The following is a 26,962-nucleotide window of genomic DNA, read 5'->3' as shown; positions in this document are numbered from 1 at the left end:
CCGGCTATATATTTTATACCCGTGCGAAGCCGGAGCGGGCCGCTATGTTTTTATATACAACGTTCACAGTTTTTCTGTAGTGTATTTACTATTTAGTATCAGCATTGCACCCGTGCGAAGCCGGGGCGGGTCGCTAGTTAAGTTAATAAATAACAAAATCTTTTCAAATCTGTCTTTTTCTTCATAAACCTATCTTACAAAAAAATACCCAAACATTTATAGATATTTTGCCAGTTTTTCGGATAAAAAGTTTTTGTAATAGTTGGCAACATTGACGTAAGGATTCGCCATCTCGTTCGGGTATACGCCGATGTCGTCTCTAGTACATTCTCCCTCTACGCCGGTAGCAGATTTAAAAAGCTGACGAGACTGTTTGATATATTATGGCGGCCGGGTTATTGATTAACTAGCCGTAGTGATGTTTTGTCAAAATAATAGAGGACTTTATAGCTGGCGGAGTAACTGCGCACTGTGGGTTAACCGACTTTAAAAAATATAGTCAGTTTAATGTCTTCTTAAGTATTATAACGTTTATCGAGCTAAAATTTTTGAGTCAGTGTATTATAGTACCCCGCGGTTTTACCCGTATTGTTCCGTTCCTATTGCGTGAGCTGAAATAATTTTTCAAATCGGACCATTAGTTCCTGAGATTAGGGCGTTCAAGCAAACAAACAAACAAACTTCAGTTTTATTATATTCGTATATTGAAGGAATATAAATTACAATGCATATAATTAATAAACTTTCACAATCTTTACCTTCTCTTTTAATTACTTTCTAGTCTATAATATCACGGATCGCGTGCCACAGTGCGAATAGGTGCGCTTGCGCATTCATCACTGCAGATAAGTTCAAAACAAACTGCAGACAACAATGGCGGGATTTGAATTGAATCCTGGGACAAGGGCCGCTTGGTTGTTTAGAAATGTAGGCCTTCTGGGTTGGTACTGTTTAGAAATAGAAACTTTTTTTATAATCCTTCTCATATTATAAAAGCGAAAGTGTGTTTGTTTCTCGTCGCAACGAAGCGATTTTTAACCGACTTCATAAAGAAAGGAGGAGGTTCTAATGATACCATTTTGTTGTCTGGAGATAGGAAGCTAGAGCGTAATATAGGCTTCTATTTACCTCAATGAAAATTTCAACCCCCATTGGTATTTTCTTTGACTTCTTCAAGTGTACCTAACCACATTTCATTTTTGTGTAATACCACATAGCTACTGTAGTACCTATTATATTATCTACTATTATCTACTTATTATTTAAAAACTGCTTTACATTGAATAAACATCAATATTAGAGTTGTTTATTTGGACATAGAGCACTCTACACTAATTTAAAAGATCGTATCTTACAGACTATTCTCCAATCTAGGTTCTACCGTGACTTTAACCCTTTTAGATTAACCTGACACGCTATAGAAGGAAACTTGTGTCGGAAGTTAGGCTTTGTCGTCTAGTACTATTAGGGCGCGGGCACACGATGCGTTGCGGCGCCGCACCGCAAAGATTTCACCGTGTCAGTGGGTACACGAGCGGTGCGGCGCCGTAACGTTTTTATATCGCAGCGGCGTCGTAGCGGCGTTGCACAGCGTGTCTTTCCTTGTGACGCAAAACAACTGAGCGGTGCCGCTCCGACGTCGCACCGCATTCACCCCTCCCCGCCTCGTCTTGGTGGTTACAAGTCCGGTGCGGCGCCGGAGCGCATCGTGTGACATGCCACAGATATTTCTATGTAAGACGACGCAGCGACAGCGCTCCGGCGCCGCACCGCCGCCGCAACGCATCGTGTGCCCCCGCTCTTAGGTTTACTACAGTACGTTTACGGTTTGTCTATTGTAGATGGAAGTTGCAGTTTCACGGCGAGTTTTCACAGTGATGATATTATTTATCCAGACAGATCCAACAAAAAGTAAAAACTGACATATTTTATATTTTACATTTTGGGTTTTATCCATTCTCTGTTGAATAAAAATATGCATTTAAACAAGCAATATTCAAAAGAATCTGTTGAAACAAGCAACATTCCAAAAGGAATATTCCAAAAAATGGTTCTGATTAGAAAAATATATTCAAGGATTTTTTAAATTATTTACTTACATCAATCAAAAATCCCATGAAATGCAAGTAGCTATTAGTAAATGTACTTTTTTTATTTAGTTGTAGTCTGTGGGTGAAGTACACACGACGCATTATTAAAAAAATAACAAGAAATAAAATTGATCTCTAAAGAACATTTTGTGCTCTTGTATTTTAGGACCAAGTTGATTTCTCAATTTTATCTACTATTTTATAATATTTACTCAAACCATCCAGTAGCTATGCCGATTTTTATTTATGGAAAATAATAACTTCCGTTGACATTTATCTGTTAATGTTATCTCTAGAGCCTACCATCTTACGTGGTCACTGGCCAATTTACATTTAACATGCGCCCGCGCACCTTGTGTTTTGCACCTGCATACGAATCCACCATTTTATTTTTATAATTGTCTTTGATGCATTGCTAATTCAATAATTAATCAGAGGTTTAAATTAAAATATATTTTGCAACTTTTTGTAAAAAAAAAGACATTTTTTTCTGCAAAATTATCTAAAACTTACAGCAAAAAAAATAGTTCAATTTTATACAACAACGAAAGATGATGAAGAGTATGAATGAAGAGTTATTTAACATATGTATATGTTACTTGTGAAATACTTAGGAGGTTGCAACACCTCAAAACCTCTTTGATCAATTTACATAATGAAATTCTGGTAGTCTTTTGTGATTGACCGGGACGAAATGCACTGTAACCTTAGTTCTGCTCATATAAACTTTACTTGTTAAAAGATATTCAAACACACGCAATATTCGCTATTATCAGTAAGCTAAACCTGTACCTGAAATTGCAATACCAAAGTAAAACTATCCAATTTATCAGTTATTACAATCAAATAAATGACATGGGCGTACACGGTTATGAATAAACAGCTTTTTTATCAGCCCCTGAACACCAATTACAAAAGGTACCGCCCTTTATTGACAAATTAATGTTCACTGAACGCGCCCTAACACCAATATGGCCGACTTTGACATTTACCGTATGTTAGTGTACATCCAGACTTTATTTATACTATAATAGATCTACAACATGAACTTACCGCCTTTTTTGGTCTCCTTACATTTGTGTGTTTAATGAAACAGATGCGTAGTAATTGTATTTTTGTACGCGAATAATTCATTATTTTCAATTTCAATTTCGAATTCAATTATGGTAGGTAGGTAGGATGTGTACACGTAAATTAATATACTGCTTAAAATGCAATAACGGGCATGTAAAAATAATAATTAATGTCTATATTGCCATGTAACTTTAGGTACTTATTGCTATATAAAATCTTGTATTCACTTCAAACAATTTCCGACCTCTCATTATTTAGGTAAAAACATGGGCGAAAAGCAAAAAAATTAAACTGTTTTAAATTAGGATGGTACTTGGTATCTCACGACGACATCTAAGCCAAAGGATCAGCAGTAAATTACAAGCAAACTGGAGCGTTGCATCGCATTGTATGCAGATCAACCTTACAAAGCGTCTCCGCCGTGATTTGCATCAACTTTCGGCTTCAGAAAGCAAATACCTAATCTCGACCTAATTATGAACACATCGTTTTTATATACAAACCTACTATAATATCAACAACTTACATACCTACTACCTATCTCCAGACTAGTTTTTATAACTAAAATGATATACAGCCTGCTTTAGGACAGGTGGTAGATATTTATGTTACCTGTGCCATAATTTCAATGATAGAAACAATGGGGAATCGGAAGCTGCCATTGTTCAAACTACAATGGCGCGTCTCATTACTCAACAGCTCGTTAACGTCGCGACCGCCGCAAAACACTAACTTTATCAGTCCCTCACGTCAAATATCTACCGATCTCGAACTATATCTCAGGACACAATGTGAAAATAAGAAAAAAACGCACCAGAACGTTCCCCAGAAGCCAGATGCGTATCGCGCGCCCAAAAAGCAAAATTCGACGATGATATGACGTTTGCGCGTTCCTTTTTCGAAATGCCCGCGAATTGTCAACTGTGGCATAGACAAAGAACGCATTTGAATGCGTCCAAATTTGAATATAAAGGTCGGCAATCGCGTGTCGCCGCCATACATCAAGCAGAGGCTTTAAGTCTTTCGAGCGCGTTTCGGACACAAATAAGCGTCTGAAATTCGACGGGCGCATAATTCGATTTAAGTACCTAGTCAAGATTACAGAATATATATCATTTATGAACATTTTAAACAAAAGCTATAAAATTGAAATCTGCCAGCTTATGAAAAAATAGAACTGAAGTTTATGTTAGTTTATTCATGAATTGAAAAAAAAAACATTAACGCGTAGGTTTAAAGAAATTTTCTTCATATATAGATAGTCATATATAAAATGATGCACTAAACCTAGCTCTCATACCTTCTACCTCATGCGTGCTGTCAACAGTTATGTAAATTAACTAAGGAGGTAGAAGGTAATTTAGAATATTTATAGCGTGTAAACGTCGATATTAAAGCGGTCTCACCCACGACACAGTCCGAAACGACCATATTTCACTGGTCCACAATTACAACCATTAAACAGGACGCAACTCTTTGATAGTTATTTCTTTTTTTTTTCAAACCGAACTTATTAGGAGTCTGTGGCGTTAATGATGACAGATGATCCTGGCTTAATGTACTCCGGAGTTAACCCGATCTTTTAGTTATTAAAAATAAAAATTATGGTTCGGGATTTTTTTAATTAGGTACATGAATGGTATGGCAATTGAATGATATTTAAATTATTGTTATTATTTAATAAACTATGCATTTGATGTTTTTTTCACAATTAATAGGCTTTAGATAGCGTTAATTTAAAGTGAATCGATTTTAAAGCACCATGATGGGATATTCGTCGAACATTGAATATTCAAAAAATAAACTATTTAAAACGATACAATGCTATTAACATTTTAATCTCTCGTTTTACTTTAATTTAATGATTTAACTAATTGAATACGCAACAAGAAAATGAAATAAAATGTACACCGTGAAGTAAACTAATTATTTTTATCTATTAGCGGGAATACAAAAGTCATAGACAAATGGACGAAGATCGAATCAAACAAAATTTGAATAGAAACTAACGGAAACGTTGTTTTTACCGCGCTTTAATTTAATTTTGGAACGTATGTCCGGCCCCCGTCGCTTTACAAATGGCGTCGATACATCATTGCGATGATATCTCTTTCAAGTTACGGAGCCCGACACGGCCAGCGAATTAATTGTGTATCTAAAAAGGAAAAACGAAGTTTAAATTAGATATTACATAAATTTTATTCGTGGTACATTATTTGAAACGACTCTAATTTTGATCATATTCTCTTTATATGTTTCTTGACCATGATATTATTATAATCACGGATTATAATGAACACAAAAAGACTGCTTTAAAAATGTTAAAGTCAATGCAATATAAATAAACAAGTTTATGTATTGATGATCACTTAGTTCTATTCCTACACAGGGAGCATTTGGGTGACTCCGAATATCTAATGGGGACTGGGGTTAATTCAATAATGTGAAATTAATAACTACATACGTAACAACTTAACAAGTGATTGATAACACAAATATGAATGTTATTATTATTCAATCCGTAACTTATCCCTTCCAAACTGGAAGCCGAAGACATGTTACTCCTTACAGCTATCTGTCGGTGATAGTCCCGTCAATATCGGTCCAGCCGTTCCTGAGATTAGCCGGAACAAATAGACAGACAGATATAAAAATTAAAAATTACTACCTTTTTTGTTAATTATAACATGTTTACACTGTACATCCATATGCAATTAAGTAAATATAGGTTAATATATAGATGAAATAACTCGAGATACGTAACGCCTACGGGTTCTTAGGTGAATGGTAATAAGAAGATAATATATGCTTTTTGTTAATAGTAGGAGTAAAATTTCTTTGCATCAATTATTTTTTATGTCTCTTTGTTAACGCAAATAGTAAAATCTCAAGTAAAATTAATAACCAGAAATTCTTTATATATGATCAAAATGAATTAACAAATATATATTATTCTTAACCATATTTACTTTCGAAATTGTTTCTGAACGTATCTGTCAAACTACAATGACAGTATGTCCTGACAGTGACAGATGTCAATGTGCAGTTATCACAAACGTCAAAACAAAGTCCTCCGAGTATCGAAGCGCGAACTCGACTTGCATAGGTACTAATACCTCCCCACCAGCCACCAGCTTTCACCATGGTACTTACAGGTTTGCTTAATTACGCGATGTTTACCGCGGAGCTCTGACGCGTCTAACATAACTGTACATTCGACAGGGCACAGCTATGTTCGCGCGAGTGACGTTCTATCCAACACTTTTGTACAATGTTTTAATGGAAAAGGTGACCAGTAGACGGTGGTACGATAGGATGGACGACACAGTGATCCTGGGAGCTCTACCGTTTCAGGGAATGACCAAACAGGTAGCCTATTTCGTATGCTAGGTTAACTTTGGAAACCTACTTTTGGACTACGTTACTTAGATTGTTCTAACTGTTTTATTGACTCTAAATTAATTTGAACTTTAAATCAATGAATATGTATTGATGCTGCATCATTTTTATGTCATAAAGTTGATTGTTTTCGTTCAAAACGCCTAATTTTAAATAGACTAAACTAGGAGTCTTCAAGTATTATTTCTGTATTAAAAATGTATTTATTTTCAGTTAATAGAAGAAGAAAACATAAAAGGAGTGGTATCAATGAATGAGACTTATGAACTGAAAATATTCTCCAATGATGCAGAGGTATGGATTCATTTTTAAATATAAATATGATTAGAAAAAAGAAAGTTGTTACACAATGTAAAAGTAAATAAGTCCCACCATGTAGTAAGTGAAACAATAAGTTAAATAAATGTAGACTTATAATAATAAAAAATATTGATTTCTGTTAAATGCATGTAACATTGAGTGCTCTATATGAAAACTATGAAAAAAAGAAGACTACCATAATTATTTTTGTATAATAAAAGTAAAATAAATGACTAAGTATCTACTTATATCAGGTATTTGTAAGATGAGATCTTACAGGAAATTTATCCCTTGCTCTATTTAATCTTTATAATAGATCTTTTTTCATCAGATTTTGTAATTATGCTTATTTTTTTTTTTACTTCATTCTTTGAAGCATTGTCTTACTTTGGTAATTAATTTTTTAACTGATAATATATTCTCGCATACATTAAATTTATATCAAATAAAGAGTAAACATGTAGCCATAGCTCAGAAACTGCTGAACTAATATTGGTCAAATTGTACACACCGTTTATGGATTTTCTTCCAACTTGAGGCATCATTTCGTTCTATATAAGAAAAGCTAATTTTTCTGGTTTTACTACAGTAATAATACTAGCAGGAGCCCTCGACTTCCCTCGCATGATATCCGAATAAACAGAAGCCTATGTGCTTATCGAGACCATTTGTATGCTTATATCTGTACCAAATTTCATACAGTTCAGCTATTTTGCGTAGAACAGTAACAAACACTCATACATTTTTACAAACTTTCTTGTTTTTAATATTAACTATATCAATTAATTATACTATTATTTGGTAATTGTTCTGTAAAGCCACGTCGCCTCACGACTCCCATATCACGATAGAAACACGCGACGATGTTATAGCATTTTAAATTTTATAACCGCTGTTAATATGTTGATAAGAAAAAATTGTAAATTTTACAACTTATTTTTCGAAAAATTTGTAAAATTAATACGTAATTCTATCAGATTCAAGTAGTAATAGTTTGCTGTTGCGTTCACGCCGAAACGGATGAACAGATTTGGATGAACTTTTCAACCAATGTGGATATTCATTTACAGACAATTAACTATAACCCGTGGCTTTGGATTGCATAGTACTTGAACAAATCATATTTTTCTACGGGCTTATTCAGGTTAAAATCTATCTCAGTGCCAAATTTCATGCAGATGTGATCAGCCATTTTTGCCGGAAAGAGTTGCAAACATTCACCATCCTCACAAACTCTTGCGCTTACAATAATAGTAAATTTGTATTTTCCGACGCAAATGTATCATACAAACTTTATTCAATCTTTGTGTCAGACGTTGCATTTAATTTAATTATAGGTGCTAACTATATAGTAACTGCATAAATCATATCATAAATGATTGTAAAAATATACAACTTTATATATTTAAAGTAACGGGTTTAAAATACGTTATTCAATTATCAAAACGCACTTATTTTTAATTGACATACTAAAAGCGAAGGTTCGTTCGGATCGTATACCATTTTTTAGTTGTAGTAACTCAGGCCCCGGAACCACAGACACAATAGAAAATCTATTGTGTCTGGGACCGATCGGGCCGCTTGGGGCTCAATGGGTTAATAGGACATTTTTTTCAAACTAAGGTGCCTACTCCTATTTAAATATAAAATAAATTACATGTCACATGAACACCTATCTATACCATCATTCAAGAACATCTAAAATTATCCCAATTGTCATTCTAATAATCTATTGTAAAGTTCAACACGAGTTTTTATAATGTTAATTCTAATGTTTTTCCAATTTGCATCAGTATAATGTCTTATCCTGACTCCCATCTTGTGTTATGATGTTACTAGAATAATCCTTGCACGATATTTATGTCAATGATACTTAGTTATATTGTCTACTACGGCATTGCGTATCTTCGAACTGTTTCAGAAAATTTTCGTCTCTTTAGGTATATGTTTTAAACCGGTTGCGCCGTTATATTGAAATTCATGTTTAGACCTAGGCTTTAAATCTATTTATAAGCAAATTAATAAGGTATAGAAAGCTTAAACGTCGAAGTCGGTGCTTTAGAAAAATATAAGAACATGTTGTGTTAAATAAAAAAAAAACAATTTTTTAACTGACCGTTAGATGACGAGTTCTCAATCCGTAGCTAGCCCAAAAATACTAGTTTTTATTTTTAATACCTATATAGATTATTTATGCTTATAGAAATGGCGGGAACACGGCGTCGAATTTTTGCAGCTAGCAACAACTGATATATTTGAAGCTCCGGATCAAGATAAATTATTTGAGGGTGTCCGTTTTATCAATAGGTAAGTTTTAAAAAGAACAGATAGTCAAATGAGATTTTTTTCATTAGAAACATACCTAAACTTCGGAGTGAAACCCCTGCTATGGTCTAAAGTGAATCCAGCTTCATGAACTAATTTATTGTTTCTATTATTTTGCTTGCTTATTAATTGCTTCGATCAAAATCAAGTATTTGTATTTCTTGTGTGGTATTCCGATGCATATCACCTATATTACTGAAAGTTTTCATCCAAATCCGTCCAGTAGTTTTTCGTGAAAGAGTAACAAACATCCATGCATCCTGCAAAATTTCGCATTTATAATATTCGTAGGAATATAGTTATCGTTACTTATGCTAGCAATTACTAAACTGCTAGCAAGACTAAAAATAACTATAATCAATCTAGGTTTTAAATTCTAGGTTTCTCCCTCTAAACAGTAAGCTCCAAGGGCTAGAAGATAAAGGGCGGCAACCGAACTGCGGTACTGTGTATGTTCACTGTAAAGCGGGTAGGACGAGAAGTGCCACACTCGTGGGATGTTACCTTATGATGGTAAGTATTGCTATAACACAGTACATATAATATTTTTGCCGTGACAACGTCTTATAATTCGATAGAGCCGGCTGCACGCTCGAAAAAACATGACTCATGCGGCGTTACCTCGCTCTGAGGCGTTCCATGTAAGGCTTGAAGTGCGAGCGAGAGCGCGGAACGAGCGACAAAGAAGCACAATCGGACGTTGTCACGTTCAACTATCGTCAGTAAACCGACTTTATAGACAACCAATTTTTTATGTTAAATGGAAGCAAACGAGCAGACGCATTGCCTGGTGGTAAGCGATAGCGACGACCATGACAGAGGTTATGGGTGTTGCCTACCAGATATATGTTTAGTATTGTATTCACTAAGTTAACAGACTTAAGCAAGAAAAAAATACGGATTCGTGTCTGCTTGTTAATGATTGATACAAAATATGTTCTGTTACAGTTTTTATTTGGAACGGCTATTTATATTTTAAAGATTTATCTATAGTAGTATATACCTACTGAAACACAAGGTTCCGCGATGATGTGTACCTGTTAAAAAATAAAACTATAGGTAATCAAAAATCTACCATAAAATCAGCCTATATAAGTGATGTTAGCGGTATGACATATGTATAAGAAAAATATGCTTACCTGATAATGCTTAATTAAATTTCAGCGAAACGGCTGGACACCAAAAGAGGCGGTTGAGTACATGAGATCGAGACGGCCACACATACTTCTACACACAAAGCAGTGGCAGGCGCTAGACATCTTCCACAGAAACCATTGTTCTAAATCCTGCTAGTAAGCAAAATATAGATTAAATAACTAGTATAGATATACTTCAGAATGTGAAAAAATTGAGATAAAAAATTTAACAAAAAAAATTTAATAAATATCCATCTCTGACAAAGTTACATGAGTAATTTTTTATTAGATTTTTTTGCAATTTTTAATATGCGTAGAATGAAATATACGAGATACTTATCCGAAAATAAACAATATTTAATTTATTGTTAGTTACTTACTTATTTATTAAATGTAAAAAAAAATAAAAATACAATGCGTATTTTTAGAGGTATATTTGCGAATAAAACGGGTCAGCATTAAAAACGTTTTTATGTAAAGATGCAGTTTATCTTTTCATTTTAACTAAGTATTGAAGGTTATAAATTTGTCTTTTTGCTGTACACACAAAATAAAAAGATAATTAATTTTTATATAAATTTTTTATTAGGTTACTGTAGTAATACTATCGCAATAAACTTGCATTTATTTACCACAAATACCTATATTTAAAATATAATTTCATCTAATAATTATATTTTTATAGTTCAAGAGTATTGACGTAGGTAGAATAAATTATATCATAAAACGTGAGTTGTTAAATTGAATATTATGATTGCTATTGACATGTAAATAAATGTTATTTTAAACATATTGAGTTTTTTATTTAATGTGACTTTTTTCCTAATATAGGTACTAAATCCTTATGAAGGCAAGCAATCTTACAAAATATAACTCTCATGTTGTCTACCTTGGCACCGATGCTAAATAAACATATACTAGCAAAGGTTTTATTAGATACTTGAGGTCAAATGAATTATGGATTAAATACAGCACTGAATACATCAAAAAATAAAGGCCTGTGGCACTCGGGGACTGCCGCGGTAAAGCTATTGCATGCTATGCCTTCAAGCCACACCTCCGTGCCCGTCGGAGGTGGGAGCGTGAGGTTTTTTCGTTACGGAATTTCTGGATTCGGTCCCCGCGCTCAAGGCCCGGGATAGCAGCTATGCAATAGCTTAACATAAAAATATGTCAATCCCATTATGGAGAAACGATTACTTTCCAGAATTTGTTGCTTATTAATTTATTAGAGGCACCATTTGTTCTGTGGGCTCCATCAATTAATATAATGGTATTTTTTTATTGATGGCAATGGTTACCATTTACTAAAATGTTTATTGTTTAATGTCCTGGAGAAAATACCTAGACTACACTTCGCCATATCACGGCATATTCAATTTAACTTAATATTTAATTAGGGAACCAAAGAAACAACATTCAACTATTAACATATTTATTACACTATCAATAAATTAAAACAAGATACATACGGCATGCTTAGTCCAATTTAAAATGAATAATACCAAAAAATACTGTCGCACAGTCAATTTTCATCATTTTATAACAAACGAAATCCATTTTATTAATTTTGCGTTAAGTACTGCAATTTTACAGACCGTTTAGATCACAATTAGGCGAAAACAAATCTCAAAACATTCATTGAACTAATTTTACACTTGAGACGTTGGTCAATTTCAAAGACAATTTTTATTTATCACAAAAGAACTAAAAATGTATCGTTGGGATTTTAAATGAACTACACATTTGTACTATATTTAAATACAAGATGACTGCTATAAAACTCAAAAAGTTACTTATTCACAGTCAAAATGTGACAGCTGCAGCACCAGGGTAACCATGTTGTCTTGAAGTAGTATTTTTTCCAGTGTAGGAAAGAGATGGCGCTATACAACATTTATACCGCTGTCATTATTCCACACTGGAAGTAATACTGCTTTAAGACATCGGTACATGGGCACAACACAAAGTTGCCATTGTAGAAAATCAACCAACATCCAAGTAATGGTTTTACGCGCTCTGCTTAGCTTTAACCGCCCAGAATTGTTTGACCGCGTTGACGAGACCAACATCATTGCTGATGAGGTAGAAAAGACCTCCTAGGGTCGCGATAGAGATAATATAAACTAGAGCTATCGCAATTTTGGGGATAAGTGGTCCAAACATGGATGCGCGCACGTAGTCAACGGCGATTGCCTCCAGACCCCTGGAATTACAAATATATAATAAGAAATATGCTTAAAAGTAGAACATCCAGCCCAATGAAAACAAAGTATAATTTGTAACTTAGCTACATTTTAAACTAACTAAGAAAGTTATTAACATAAACATGGCACTGCGATCCCATATTGTAAAACAGTAGGAATAACACCTACAAGCTCCGTTGTAATGGTCCGTGTATCTAAAGTATAAACTAGTTCCAAGTTCTATGATTTAAACACTAATTTTACAAATAAAGCAAATAATACAATAGGAGGATTTAAATACTCATTTTGTTAATGTACACTTTGTGACTCCCATCAAGATTTTGTCCCAAGATTTTTTATATTATATTTATCTCTTACACTACATATTATAAGGCTATAGGCTATTTAATTTAATTTTTCTGCTGTTCACTATTGTCAAAAACAAATATATTAAACAAATTCTACAATAATTCATTCTTCAAACAAACCGCAGGCTTTCGCATATTGCGCCAGATGCGCCAAAAAGCCCTGCACAGGCCGATATCATTGAAGATCAGGTAGAAAAGACCGCCAAGTTGCAATACGGTAAGGAAGTAGACCACACCCATGGCTACTTTGGGTATCATGAGACCGAATAGCAAGACTCGCACGTACTCTACTACCATGGCTTCGAGACCCCTGGGTTAGGATTACAATGATTTATAAGTAAAAAGATATAGGTTATTAGCGCTCCAAGGTAGCAAATCGCTCAAAATGTGGCAAAAAAAACAACTTACTTTGACACCTAGATAGATCGTGTGTTCATATGCCGTTTTTGAAAACTGAATGTAGTGTTGGTAGCCTATGTACATCTTTTTACTTGTAATAACATTACGGGATTATAGGAAATGAATAAAAAATAGGATAGGAATGTTAGGAATATCCACTAGAATCCACATTGAAATGTGCTTTAGTTAACATTTCATTGTATTTATGGTAATTTTTTTCAATATCTTGTTGTTGTAACTTTTATAATTATATTATAAATACAAAATTGTATCTATATATATACAACATATAGAGAACTGATCAAAAACATAAATTATCTCAAAAGTTTATGTGGTTTTGTTACCTTTTTTTTAATAATGTCATTTTTATCACACTATTTGTATAATATTGAAGTGCCGTTGTAAATATGTAGCATAATTTTTTTATACAACATTTGTAAAATACTTTTAATGATTAAATAAATAAAATAAACTCACCAAAAGCTATGGGCCGTTATAAGAATAGCCAGTACGGAGTCGAAAATCTTATTAGGCATCATCAGGCATATCGGTATGAGGGGAACCAGCGCTGCGGACGTCACTTTCTCAATCACCCACATTTTTGAGTGGTCGTGAGCTTTTTCCTCCGAAAGACGCGCCGGCGACGTCTTGAATTGTCTTACCTGTAATAATAATGGTGGTTTTAATTTAACATTACTACATAGTATACAGCAAAGTCGCTTCCCACGTCTGTCCTAATGTATGTATGTATGTCTAAATCTTTTAAACTATGCAACGGATTTTGATGCAGATTTAATAGATAGTGATTCAAGAGAAAGGTTTTAGTACATAATTTATTAAGTATTAGACAAAGCGGGCGATGTCGCCAGCTGAAAGCAAGTATATAATATACTAGCTTTCCGCCCGCGGCTTCGCCCGCTTTCTGTAAAACATAATAAATTATACACTAAAACCTTCCTCTTGAATCACTCTATCTATTTAAAAAAACCGCATCAAAATCCGTTGCGTAGTTTTAAAGATTTAAGCATACATAGGGACAGAGAAAGCGACTTTGTTTTATACTATGTAGTGATTTATATTATGATACATGACATATTAAGATACACACAATCTCATCATATCAATCAATCTCATCTTATCTCATTTGTTTCTACACTTATTTGTAAATCCTTGCTGCAATATGTTATATGACCAATCCTATTATCGTAATCCTAATTTAAATTAGGTATGTTATAATTACGTAACTCAGGAAATAAAACAGGACTTTTATTTTGTTGCCTAATTTCGATTTTTTTGTATATATAGCAGATTTTGGGTAATCAAGAGTTTACTGTACGTAATTATGTTTCAATTTTCACCATACAATTTCACAACTACATTTATTGAAACTGCTAAATCTTATATGGGTGTTTCTCTGCTATTTGGAAACTCGTTCAAACAAGACTGTCCTAACCAAAATTTATCAAATGTTGAGAATGTTTGTCAATACAAAGCAAGGTAATAGTATATCAAAAACTAAATAATTTGGAAAATCCAAAAGTGCACGCCTCACAATTTTTTTAAAATAAATATTTATTAATTAAGTATTATTTTTGTTTATTTAATAACAATTAAACCACATCGAATCAGACCCTGAAAAATGAAAGGGTTCTATTCCTGAGCATACTCAAGCGTAAGAGAAAAAAAAAGACTCGATTAGTAAAGTATTTCCGTCGCTATCGTGTTAACAAGAAAAAGGATCCGCACATACAGACACACGGACGTCCAAGACAGAACTTTTTTAAACTGTTTTTTAACTAGTTTAAATAACAAAAATGACATCAAAAATATCATGAACGTTAAAAATAGTGTTTTTTCTTAATATGTGTGTGTATGTATTATCTTACAAGTGCAATGTATGATACATAAAGACATTTTAAGTTTGAAAAATCAGATGTTTTGCGCGAAGTGACAGTAGTACCCACCTCAACGCTTCGCTTATGAGGCGTGCAATATATATTAAAGAAACACACACATTTTTTTCTTTGTTTTTGAGTTATGAGCGGTTTTGTGCAAAATCGTGACAGGGTAATGTTGTGACTAACCAGGGGAATGTTTTTATGAACTAAAACTAATATTTTTGTATGTTTAAATAATCAAATCTTTATTTTTATTAGCTCTTACAATGTGTAATTATTACTTAAATAATCAACGAGATCAAATATATATATCAAATATATATATAAAGATAAATTCACTTACAAAATAGAGACATTTTTATAACATTTGTTATAAACTGAACAAAATCAACTTCTTACTTTTACAGTCTTTCTAAAATACTGATTGTTTGACATAAGTCAGCTCTTAGAATGTTAAATAAAATAAAAACAAAAATATTACCTCTGTTATCGAATTATCACAATAAACTTTTTTTGGCTTACAATTAAGAAACATTTATACTTTTCAGGTAACTTGAAATAATTATCATTGCTGGCACAGTATACCACTAAAAATCAATTTTATCTTTCAGGGAAATATCTCATATTTCTCAAAGACATGTACCAATTTTGGAAAACTATAAAATAATCTAATTCCTTTAACAGTCACGTTCGGATCAGGAACTTTTCCAATATTTGGTCAAAACCGACATCAGACATATCATTCTCATCTATTCTAAACTTGTAGCCCTTGTTATCACAAATTTTCAGAAAAGTCACTGTTAGTTCGCCGTCCTCATCATCTACTTTATTAACAACCGCAGCATAGCGATATTCCCTGTTCCCGACAATAAACTAAAACGTAATCACCACTGTTATAATAAGTTTGCTGAAGGACGCTTGTACTAGGCTCCGCAGTAATCTCAAGATCAGTCTTAGTATTTTCAATCGGTCTTAAAAGGAGAGTCTCTGTAATGCAGTCATGTCCGTGTGATTTGAGATAGCGGGATTTCGACTTCGGAATCGGAGTCTGTGGAGATACTGGCCTATCATTTTGGAGGTTCTAGACTTCAGCTGAGCCTTCATAGTTCATACTGTGGTAGTTTACACACTAAAAATGCCTTAAAATCCTATTTTAGAACTTTAACATCGCATATTACCGCCATTCATTTTGTGAGCGACGGACCCGTTACACAGTATCGAAATAAAATGATGTTCCATATTGTGACTTCGAGGCTACATGTGGAGGTTCCAAATGTAGAAAAGTTCTCCTGGAATTTTTCAGAGAGTGGCCATGGCAAGAGTGCCACAGATGGTATTGGCGCGACGTGCAAAAGATCTGCTGATGCTGTCGTTGCTGCAGGAGGTGATATCGATAGTATGGAATCTTTTATAGACTCTGTGCGTCAAAGGTGTCCTTCAATCACTCTATTTACAGTTGACGATGATGCAATTAAAAAAATGACTATGGATATTCTGAAAGACGCCTTTCTTCTTGTTTTAGAGGGTCATTTTTAAGTCGTTGATATCTCAATCGTTCAGCTATTCGTTTTTGTTCTAATATTTCTTCTCTTGTTTTGGGTAGCTTCATTTTAGGTGACATTTTGAGCTATAACCTACGAAAAAGAACGATAATTATATTATTTATTTGGTACATATTATTAACGCTGAGGAAAATTGATGCGCTATCCAGCAATGAAGTCTTTACAAAACTTAAAAAACATTCCCCTGAGGTAAGGAACACTCCCCTGTGCATATAAATGACAGGGGGATGTTGACCAGGGGAATGTTTTTTTAACTTGAAAACCAAATAACTGAAAATCATTAAAACATATCACATTTATAACACTGATGTGCAGACATGATTGCTAGTAAAGTAATTTAAACAAATTATCTTAATTAAAACTCTTAAAATATGAAGACAAATGCTCACCAGTGGAGTGTTCGTACTAACGGCCGCGACGCGTTGTTCACATCCAAACACAGTGGTGCTACTGACAAAATGGCGGCTGTCTATTTACATTGACAACCGAACGAACTTTACACCGTTTGCGTTCCATTTCACGGTTGAAATGTTTTGGACTAATAACCTAAGTGATTTTCGCGCCGTTTTCAAATGTTACCAGGGTAGTGTTTTAAAAATTTGAGGACAAACTTCGTAAACAATTTTTTCAATATTTTTTTTATTATAGACATGTTTTTTTTTTTTTTTTTTTTTTTTTTTTTATTATTATATCTGCGATCAGTCGCTAGACTATAAGCGGATATGTTGAAGGCGCGTATGGCAGGAAGGATGCTGCTCCCATTGGAGTCCACCCTTTATTTTATCGGGCTTGGTAGCCGGCAGTGTTGACTAGTCAAAAATGTCTCGTCGCTTTTTGAGTCGACGCACGTTTTCAGGGTCAAGCAGTTTTGTAGCAAGTGGGTTTGGATGTTTTCCCAATCGCACTTTGTATGAAAAATGTTGCGTACATATTTCCTCTTTGATGGTTGGTATATTCAATAGAGTGTGGACCTCTTCTGTTCTGATGAACCAGGGAGCACCTGATAATTGCTTGAGAATATAGTTTTGAACTCGTTGCATTATCATTATATTAGAGTTACAGCTTGCACCCCAAAGTTGCAGTCCGTATGTCCATATTGGTTTAAGAACTGTTTTATAAATGAGGAGTTTGTTGTTCATGGACAATTTTGAGTTTCGACCTAGAAGCCAGTGGAGTCCTCTGTATTTTAAATTTATTTCGTCCCTTTTTTTTTAATGTGTTCTTTCCAGGTAAGCCGACGATCTAGATGCATGCCCAAGTACTTGACAGTATCACAGTGGGGAAGTTGAGTACCGTTTAGTGTTACAGGAGCACAGTTATCTTTGCGAAGAGTAAAGGTCACGTGTACTGATTTAGTGACACTGGCAGTAATTTTCCATTTTTTCATCCAGGATTCTATTTCATTCAGTGCCTTTTGTAGATTTTGGGATGCTTGCATCGGACATTTGTGTGATGCAAGTAACGCTGTATCGTCTGCAAACGTCGCAACTACTACATCTGAGTTTCTTGGAATATCGGATGTGTATAGGGTGTACAAAACTGGTCCAAGTACTGATCCCTGTGGTACTCCAGCAAGGATATTGTAGAAGCCTGATGTACATTCGTTTTCTGTTACTTGAAATATTCTATTGGATATATAAGATGCCAAAACTCCATAGAAGGTATGTGGTAATAAATTTTTGATTTTGTACAATAGACCTTTATGCCAAACTTTGTCAAAAGCCTGCTGTATGTCAAGAAATGCAGATGAACAATATTCTTTCTTTTCAAAGGACTTTCTTATGCTTCTACAAACTCTGTGGACCTGTTCCAATGTGGCATGTTCACTACGGAATCCAAATTGATGGTCAGGGATAATTGATTTTTGTTTAAGGATGTCATTAAGTCTATGGAGCAGAGATTTCTCGAATAATTTAGATGTAGTTGGCAGAAGACTGATCGGTCGGTATGAGGTTAATTCATGAGCAGGCTTTCCAGGTTTTAGTATCATTATGACCTGCGAGACTTTCCATAAATCAGGAAAGTGCCCTATTCGCAGTATAGCATTAAATAATGAGGTAAGAAATACTATTCCCTTTCGTGGCAATTCCTTCAGGACCTTTCCATCAATGAGGTCAAACCCTGGTGCTTTGTTACCGTCCATGATTGTAATGTTCCTACGGATTTCTTTAGGAGTTACTAGTTTTAGAGGAAGATCGAGTTGGTAGTCCTGCATGAGAACTGAATCAATATACGTTTCATCATCGTCATATTCTGTTCGGTTTGACTGGAAAACTTGACTAAGATGATTTGCGAAAGCTGTAGCTTTGTCTTGCGGGGATTTAGCCCAGTTCCCGCCTTGAGTTCGAATTGGTGGTTTGTGATGAAGTGGCCGGTCAAAGTTTTTGCATGCCTTCCAAAGTGAGTAATTTGTGGCTTTGGTGTTTGTTAGATTTTCCAGATAAGCTTGCATCGATGCATCATTGGCTTCGGATAAAAGAGCTTTCAGGTCCTTGGCGGCTTTATTCAGTTTCTTTTTATCGTTTGGGTGTCTACTTGTATGCCATACTCGCCTCAGTCTCCTTTTTTCCAATATTTTTGTTTTTATGGATTCTGAGATAAGCTTGTCCTGAGGCAGGCGGTTCGGTAAGTTGGGAGTACATGTCCAGCAGCATTCCTGTATTGTTGTGGTAAAAATTCTTGTAGCTTCATCTATATCTGTCTCAGTCTTCAGGGGTATTTTCAGATCAAGCCTATCGTTAACCAGTTTGTGGAAACTTTTCCAATTAGTGCGTGTATTATAAAGTTTTATACTTTTTGAAACTTTAATAGCATTTATGCCAATGGTTAGTATAACTGGGAAATGATTCGAGTCAACATCCAGGCATGTTTGTATGTGATGGAATAGGCTTGATAAACCCTTCATTATAAAAAAGTCAATAACATCAGGCAATCTTTTCGAATCACTTGGCCAGTTGGTAGGATCTGATGTAGAGATGGTTCCTAACATATTTTTGTCAATACTCTTCTTGAGTTCTCTCCCCCTAGTGTTAGTGAGTCTTGAAGCCCAATGAACATTTTTTGCATTCCAGTCCCCGCCGGCAATAAATCGAGTGCCAAGTGTGTTAAAAAATTCATTATACTGTTCATCTGTTATTTTGTGCTTAGGAGGACTGTAAACAGCAGACACATTAAAATTTCCAATTTTATCCTCAATCGAGATGGTGGCTGCTTGCAAGTGGGCTGTTCTGTATTTAGGTTGGGCATGATGTTTGATGTTGGACTTGACTATAACAGCAGCACCGGCGTGATTATAGACATGTAATTTGTAATTTAAAATATGCCACAGTCTTCTGCAATTACATATTATTATTATTTAGTAACGAATTGACAAGTATTAAATATTTATAGGTATCAATACTTCTAATTCTGGAAAAGGGACATACCAGGGGAGTGGTTTTTGAGATGTATAACATTTTTTTTCTCGAAAATTATTATATTAAATTACATAATGAGCAATTGTGAACCAAGAATACCACATTTATGTTCATATTAATCCTAAAAAAATAGAAATGATTGAACTTATTCTAATAAAATTTGCTTGGGACAGTGATTTTCCATTTAGCAGAGAAATGCCCATATATAAAAATGAATCGCAAAATGTGTTGGTAAGCGCATAACTCGAGAACAGCTGAACCGATTTCGATAATTCTTTTTTTATTATATTCCTTGAAGTACGAGGATGGTTCTTATGTAGAGAAAACGTAAATATGTACCACGGGCGAAGCCGGGGCGGACCGCTAGTCTATAATAATATTATAAAGCTGAAGAGTTTGTTTGTTTGTTTGTACGCGCTAATCTCGGGAGCTACTGGTCCCATTTGAAAAATTCTTTCAGTGTTAGATAGCCCATTTATCGAGGAAGGCTAGAGGCTGTATATCATCATGCTAAGACCAACAGGAGGGGAGCCACGGGGGTGAAACCACGCGGCGCGGCTAGTGTCTATATATAATGAGTATCGCTAAGTCCCGGTTTTACTTTCAAATAAAATTTTAACTTTCCTTTTATATTTCCTCTTTATTTATGAATTAAATTATTTCCTCTACAAATATGATTGAATCATGATTCATACTCAGTAGTCACTAATGGTAACTTTATGATATTATAATTGATATTTAATAAATGTTTTTAGTTTTGCGTTAAATGTAATATAAATTGTAAAAAAATGGTGTAAAAGCCCGCCTATTTGTCCATTAGATTTTCTTTAACATTGTAGGAAAAAGGAAACTTAATCAATGCAATACTTACAGCATTTAAAATGCTACCATCAGGTTTAAGCAATGAATTCTGCAGTGCCAATACACTTGGCGTCATCCCTTGTGTTACGGCTGGCTTCAGGGCTTGTTGAGTCGATAGCCTCATAATGTGCTGCGAAAACATTCGACTGCTGCATGCTGAAATAGATAAAACAAAACTATTTAATCAAAATGTCATAACAGATGGTCAATGTTGAAATGTAATTTTAGTAATGTGTTACATGTTATTGTTATCATAATGTATTTCTTTCTGTGTTGCGACTATTCAAAAGCGCATATAAAATAGATCTGGTTGAATAAATGATTTGGTTACAAGGTTAGGTTATAAGTTACCAACAAATATTATCTTGAATCGTAACTACTACGTATTATACGACACTATGAAATGGCTATTTATGGCTATTTTCTATACCTTATCAATGCATGCATGAACAAATGATAATATTAATGAAAGTACCCTATTGATCCAGAACAATAACAATTATTATGTAATATAAAAAATGCATATCTCCAACTTTTCCACTCACCTGGCGCACGGAGAAATACTGATAATGCCATTATGAGGTTATCGGATATTGCAATCTATAAATTAGACTTAAATAATATTATAACAAAAAGGTGCTGTAAAATGGAAATTCGAAATTCACAAAAATCGAGTCGTAACACGAAAACAGTTTGGCAATATTGTCAAATGCCAAAGCCCAATTGCCAAATGCCAAGTGATGTGACGTTGACGGTTGAATTGACAATTGAAAGCATAATAATCGAGTGATGCAGCCGTAGACGGAGAATCTACGGATGCAGCACCACCACAAAGCACCACAGAATACGTATTCTGAAAAATTATTATATAGGTACCTAATGATGAAATTAATTGTCCTACGCTGAAAATTTAAATGAAAATCTAATTATAACAAAAATAAATGGTTTAAAAGAAATTTTATTCAATATTGATACATTTTATTGTATAGCAATTTTAGTTGCTGGTAAAAGTGCATATTATTTGGTAACACTGAGCAATGACAATTCAATATTCATTTTGTGTTTTGTGTGCAGTGTTGGTTGTTTTCAAGAAATAAGTAATATATCCAGTAAACATTAAACTTATTTTATAACAAAAATCTCAATGGCGACTACATTAGAAGATAAATCTATTTGGGACGATGGAGAGGAAGCGCTCAGCGAGGAAGTATTACGAATGCCAACAGATGAAATTATCAGCCGGACTCGATTATTGGACAATGAAATTAAAATCATGAAGAGCGAAGTTATGAGGATTTCACACGAACTGCAGGCACAAAATGACAAAATTAAAGAGAATACAGAGAAGATAAAAGTGAACAAGACACTGCCATACCTCGTATCCAATGTGATTGAACTTTTGGATGTAGACCCACAAGAGGAGGAAGAAGACGGTGCTGTAGTTGACCTGGACTCACAGAGGAAGGGTAAATGCGCAGTAATCAAGACTTCAACCCGTCAGACATACTTTCTACCAGTCATCGGTTTGGTAGATGCTGATAAATTGAAGCCAGGAGATTTGGTTGGTGTGAACAAAGATTCATACCTGATTTTGGAGACACTGCCAGCTGAATATGACGCGAGAGTGAAGGCTATGGAGGTGGATGAGAGACCAACTGAACAATATTCAGATATTGGAGGGTTGGACAAACAAATTCAGGTTTCCATCACTTAGTCATTTTATTTTGCTTTATTTTATTAACAACTAGATTTCCGCCCGCGTTTTCAAAGAAAAACCCGTAATTCCCGTTCCTGTGGATTTCTGGGGATAAAACCTATGTGTTAATCCAAGTGTGCCACTCTCCACCCCCGTATATATGTGTGTGCTAAATTTCATTGTAATTGGTACAGTAGAATATCCGTGAAAGAGTTACAAACACACACATACACATCCATTGTCAAAAACTTTAGCATTTATAATATTAGTAGGAATAGGAAGTAGGATGACGTACATAATTTTTTGTATATTCACTTTTATTTTAAATTATAATCGAATTTTTTCTACCAGGAACTGATTGAAGCGGTGGTACTCCCAATGACGCACAAGGAGAAGTTTGTGAACCTCGGCATCCATCCACCCAAAGGTGTGCTGCTGTACGGACCACCTGGTACCGGCAAGACCCTGCTGGCGAGGGCCTGTGCAGCGCAGACCAAGTCCACCTTCTTGAAGCTCGCTGGTCCTCAGTTGGTGCAGATGTTTATTGGTGAGAATTTTGTAACTGCTTATAACATGTGGTGACTCCATGATAATATAAAAAAAGTAGCGTTTGTATGACAATAGTAAATAAATTATCACATTTAGAATCAAGGCTTATTTCTTTCTGTGTGATTTATGTTTATATCAGCTGCATTTGTTGTGAGTGAAATGTTTTAAAACAAAGTTTACTAGCCTTACATGACACCTAATGAAGTCACAAATCAAGACATATTTATGTAGGCTGAGTTTCAAGTGAACTTAACAAAATAAGTGCTCACTTCTTACTGTTATTTACCAATGCTATATTTTTACGAATATATGATATCTAGTTTGTATACAATATAGATTGAGCAAAACATCTATTATTATCCGCTAACAACATAATTCACAATCTCAGGTGACGGTGCAAAGCTTGTCCGCGATGCCTTCGCCCTCGCCAAAGAAAAGGCTCCCGCTATCATCTTCATTGACGAGTTAGATGCTATCGGTACCAAGAGATTCGACTCGGAGAAAGCTGGTGATCGTGAAGTACAGAGAACCATGTTGGAACTGCTAAATCAGCTTGATGGGTTCAGTTCCACTGCTGATATTAAGGTATGACGATTTTTTGTATTATTTTATTCATAACTAGCGGTCCGCTGTGGTACATATTTCGCAATAAAAGTTAGCCTATGTTCTTTCTCAGGGTCTAAAGATTATCTGTGCCAAATTTCATCAAAATCGGTTCAGTAGTTTATGCGTGAAAACCATACATACATACATACAAACCTTTCCTCTTTATAATATTAGTATAGATATAGGACAAGTAGTAGTATTTATGATAAAAAAACTAAATATTATTAGTACATTGTAATTGTATTTTATGTATAAATTTTTGTGCCATTATGAGATGCTGGTTTAATAAAAAGGCAAATAGTAATATCCTATGAGTAACCTACCCCTATTCATTTTGACAGAGTTGAATCATCTATTAAATTTATATTTCCTTACAGGAACAAAAAAACAATAGAGATTCTATAATACTTTGCGTGAAGTTATTTTTTATTTCACCTTTCCCATAAATGGCAATGTCATTAATAATAACTCAGGCCCCGGAATCACAGACACAATAGAAAATCTATTGTGTCGTGGACCGATCGGGCCGTTCAGGGCTCAATGGGATAAGAAAAAGACAAAAAAAATTTTCAGGTAATTGCCGCCACAAACAGAGTAGACATTTTGGATCCCGCCCTGCTGCGGTCTGGTCGTCTTGACAGAAAGATTGAGTTCCCACATCCCAATGAAGAAGCAAGAGCGAGAATCATGCAAATTCATTCACGGTATGTTGCTTTTAAATTAAACTACATGCAAGTAATAAACCTCTTAAATATGTTACTAATTGGTAGAAGAATATCAGCTTGTTGTACATACTTAATACATATTTCGAAAATTGATGCTTCCCTCTCTATTCTATATCGTATTTGCAATTTTTACATTGCTTCCAATAATAAAACCATATCTTAGCGCGGCCGTACATGGACTGCTCGAGCAGTCGCTACAAACCGCGCAGTTGACCGCTTGAAGCTGTCACGACTGCTCGAGCAGTCGCTACAAACCGTGCAGTTGACGGCTTGAAGCGGTCACGACTGCTCGAGCAGTCGCTACAAACCGCGCAGTTGACGGCTTGAAGCGGTCACGACTGCTCGAGCAGTCGCTACAAACCGTGCAGTTGGCGGCTTGAAGCGGTCACGACTGCTCGAGCAGTCGCTACAAACCGTGCAGTTGACGGCTTGAAGCGGTCACGACTGCTCGAGCAGTCGCTACAAACCGCGCAGTTGACGGCTTGAAGCGGTCACGACTGCTCGAGCAGTCGCTACAAACCGCGCAGTTGACGGCTTGAAGCGGTCACGACTGCTCGAGCAGTCGCTACAAACCGCGCAGTTGACGGCTTGAAGCGGTCACGACTGCTCGAGCAGTCGCTACAAACCGCGCAGTTGACGGCTTGAAGCGGTCACGACTGCTCGAGCAGTCGCTACAAACCGAGCATTTGACGACTTGAAGCGGTCACGACTGCTCGAGCAGTCACGTATACGGCAGTGAATGAATGTCTATAGTTCACCCCGCGATCGCGGCTTCAAGCCGTCGGTCTCAAGTGCTTAAAGCGGTCCGTGTACGGCCGCCCTTATAATCCATACTTAATATTATAAATGCGAAAGTAACTCTGTCTGTCTGTCTGTTACTCAATCACGCCTAAACTACTGAACCAATTTGCATGAAATTTGGTATGGAGATATTTTGATACCCGAGAAAGGACATAGGCTACCTTTTATTGCGAAATATGTACCACGGGCGAAGCCGGGGCGGACCTCTAGTGCTTAATATATTGATGGTTCACGTAAATTGCACAATCTGAAAATTTACATTTATGTAATGTTCTGATTATAAATTTCAGTAAAATGAATGTATCACCCGACGTAAACTTCGAAGAGTTATCTCGTTCAACCGATGACTTCAACGGAGCCCAGTGTAAGGCAGTGTGTGTAGAAGCCGGTATGATTGCGCTCCGTCGTTCCGCCACTGCAGTCACTCATGAGGACTTTATGGACGCCATCTTGGAAGTACAGGCCAAGAAGAAGGCCAATCTCAGCTATTATGCTTAGTTTTTAACACATGTTATGGTTAAATAAATATTAATAATGATATATTTTGTTCTTATTGTATCCTAAACCGAGGCTATAGATGGGTAAAATAAAATCTTGTATCAAACAAAATCATCAATAAAGTTGTTGGTTTCACGACATTGAAATTCGTCACAATCGTTCAGACAAGATTCTGGAAATATTATAATTATGGTAAATTCTTAATTCAATCACTACCTACACATTCGGACTATGAGTACCATAAAAAATTATTTCTTATATACCCACTAATCTAATTAAAAAAAAACGTTTTATCCAAATCCGTCCAGTAATTTTTGTGTGAACCAGAACAAAGACAGTCTTCTATGATATTATAGATCATCAAGAGCACACAAGAGTCATCATTTTTACATCTTAGGGTTCATATGCACTATGCGGGTAGCCGCAAGGCTGACCGCAAGCACAATTATGTACGTAATATTCATTTCTATGCGCACTGCGATGCGGCTACCCGCAGACCGCTCCGGTTGCTCGGAGAGCTGCGGCCCGAGATGGGCCCGAGTCTGCCGTATTATTATAGTACTCGGGCCCGAGTGACGGCCAGCCGGATGGTTGCTATACGCACTGTGCGGTTCAGTCTGCGGCTGCCCGCAATTGAGTGAGTGTGTGCACGTGGTTGCAAAATGCTTGCTCTCATCTCGTGTTTTCAAATAAGGATGCACCCAGTACTTCTTTCTTTGCTTTTCTTCTTTACGTAACGTGTGTAAATGTAGTAAATAGCTGCAACTTCTTCCACTTCCATCTTTGAAATGGATCGACATGACCGCAAATCGCAACGGTTCTTCAACCGCACGTTGCGGCTGCCCGCGATCCGGCTGGCCGCATTCGCAATCGCATCCTGCGGTCAGCCGGACGGCTACCCGCATAGTGCGTATGAACCCTTAAATTTTAAACAAAGCGTAGATCTTACAAATAAAACCTTAACATTACTGCTAGTGAAGTCTTCAATCCCTTTTTTATTCTCAATGAATTGTTATTTTATATTTAATTTTTATTATTGTCATATTTTTAAAATATGTAGACTACCCTTTAAA

General features: G+C 35.4%; 3 protein-coding genes across 3 annotated transcripts; 2 read left to right on the top strand and 1 right to left on the bottom strand.

Moving 5' to 3' along the window:
- Positions 1-6,208: 6,208 nt before the first annotated feature.
- Positions 6,209-11,116, top strand: PTPMT1 (protein tyrosine phosphatase, mitochondrial 1). Its single transcript, XM_089706686.1, has 6 exons — positions 6,209-6,309; positions 6,387-6,533; positions 6,777-6,857; positions 9,067-9,170; positions 9,569-9,701; positions 10,353-11,116. Exons 1-6 carry the CDS (start codon positions 6,307-6,309, stop codon positions 10,479-10,481), a joined length of 597 nt encoding a protein of 198 aa, XP_089562812.1. The 5' UTR covers positions 6,209-6,306; the 3' UTR covers positions 10,482-11,116.
- A 626-nt stretch (positions 11,117-11,742) lies between these two features.
- Positions 11,743-21,749, bottom strand: SdhD (succinate dehydrogenase, subunit D). The gene is made up of 4 exons (XM_089706245.1): positions 21,560-21,749; positions 21,025-21,170; positions 13,755-13,939; positions 11,743-12,530 (listed from the first exon to the last, which is right to left on the bottom strand). Exons 1-4 carry the CDS (start codon positions 21,588-21,590, stop codon positions 12,335-12,337), a joined length of 558 nt encoding a protein of 185 aa, XP_089562371.1. The 5' UTR covers positions 21,591-21,749; the 3' UTR covers positions 11,743-12,334.
- A 299-nt stretch (positions 21,750-22,048) lies between these two features.
- Positions 22,049-25,933, top strand: Rpt5 (26S proteasome regulatory subunit Rpt5). The gene is made up of 5 exons (XM_089706333.1): positions 22,049-22,713; positions 23,062-23,257; positions 23,648-23,844; positions 24,439-24,569; positions 25,682-25,933. Exons 1-5 carry the CDS (start codon positions 22,159-22,161, stop codon positions 25,887-25,889), a joined length of 1,287 nt encoding a protein of 428 aa, XP_089562459.1. The 5' UTR covers positions 22,049-22,158; the 3' UTR covers positions 25,890-25,933.
- The last annotated feature ends 1,029 nt before the right edge of the window (positions 25,934-26,962 follow it).

This window comes from Colias philodice, chromosome 18 (genome assembly GCF_061535455.1).
Source record: "Colias philodice isolate Cphi_HAF_F1 chromosome 18, ilColPhil1 Martin Lab GWU primary, whole genome shotgun sequence".
Lineage (NCBI taxonomy): Eukaryota > Metazoa > Arthropoda > Insecta > Lepidoptera > Pieridae > Colias > Colias philodice.
This window is presented reverse-complemented; position numbering and strand designations above follow the sequence as displayed.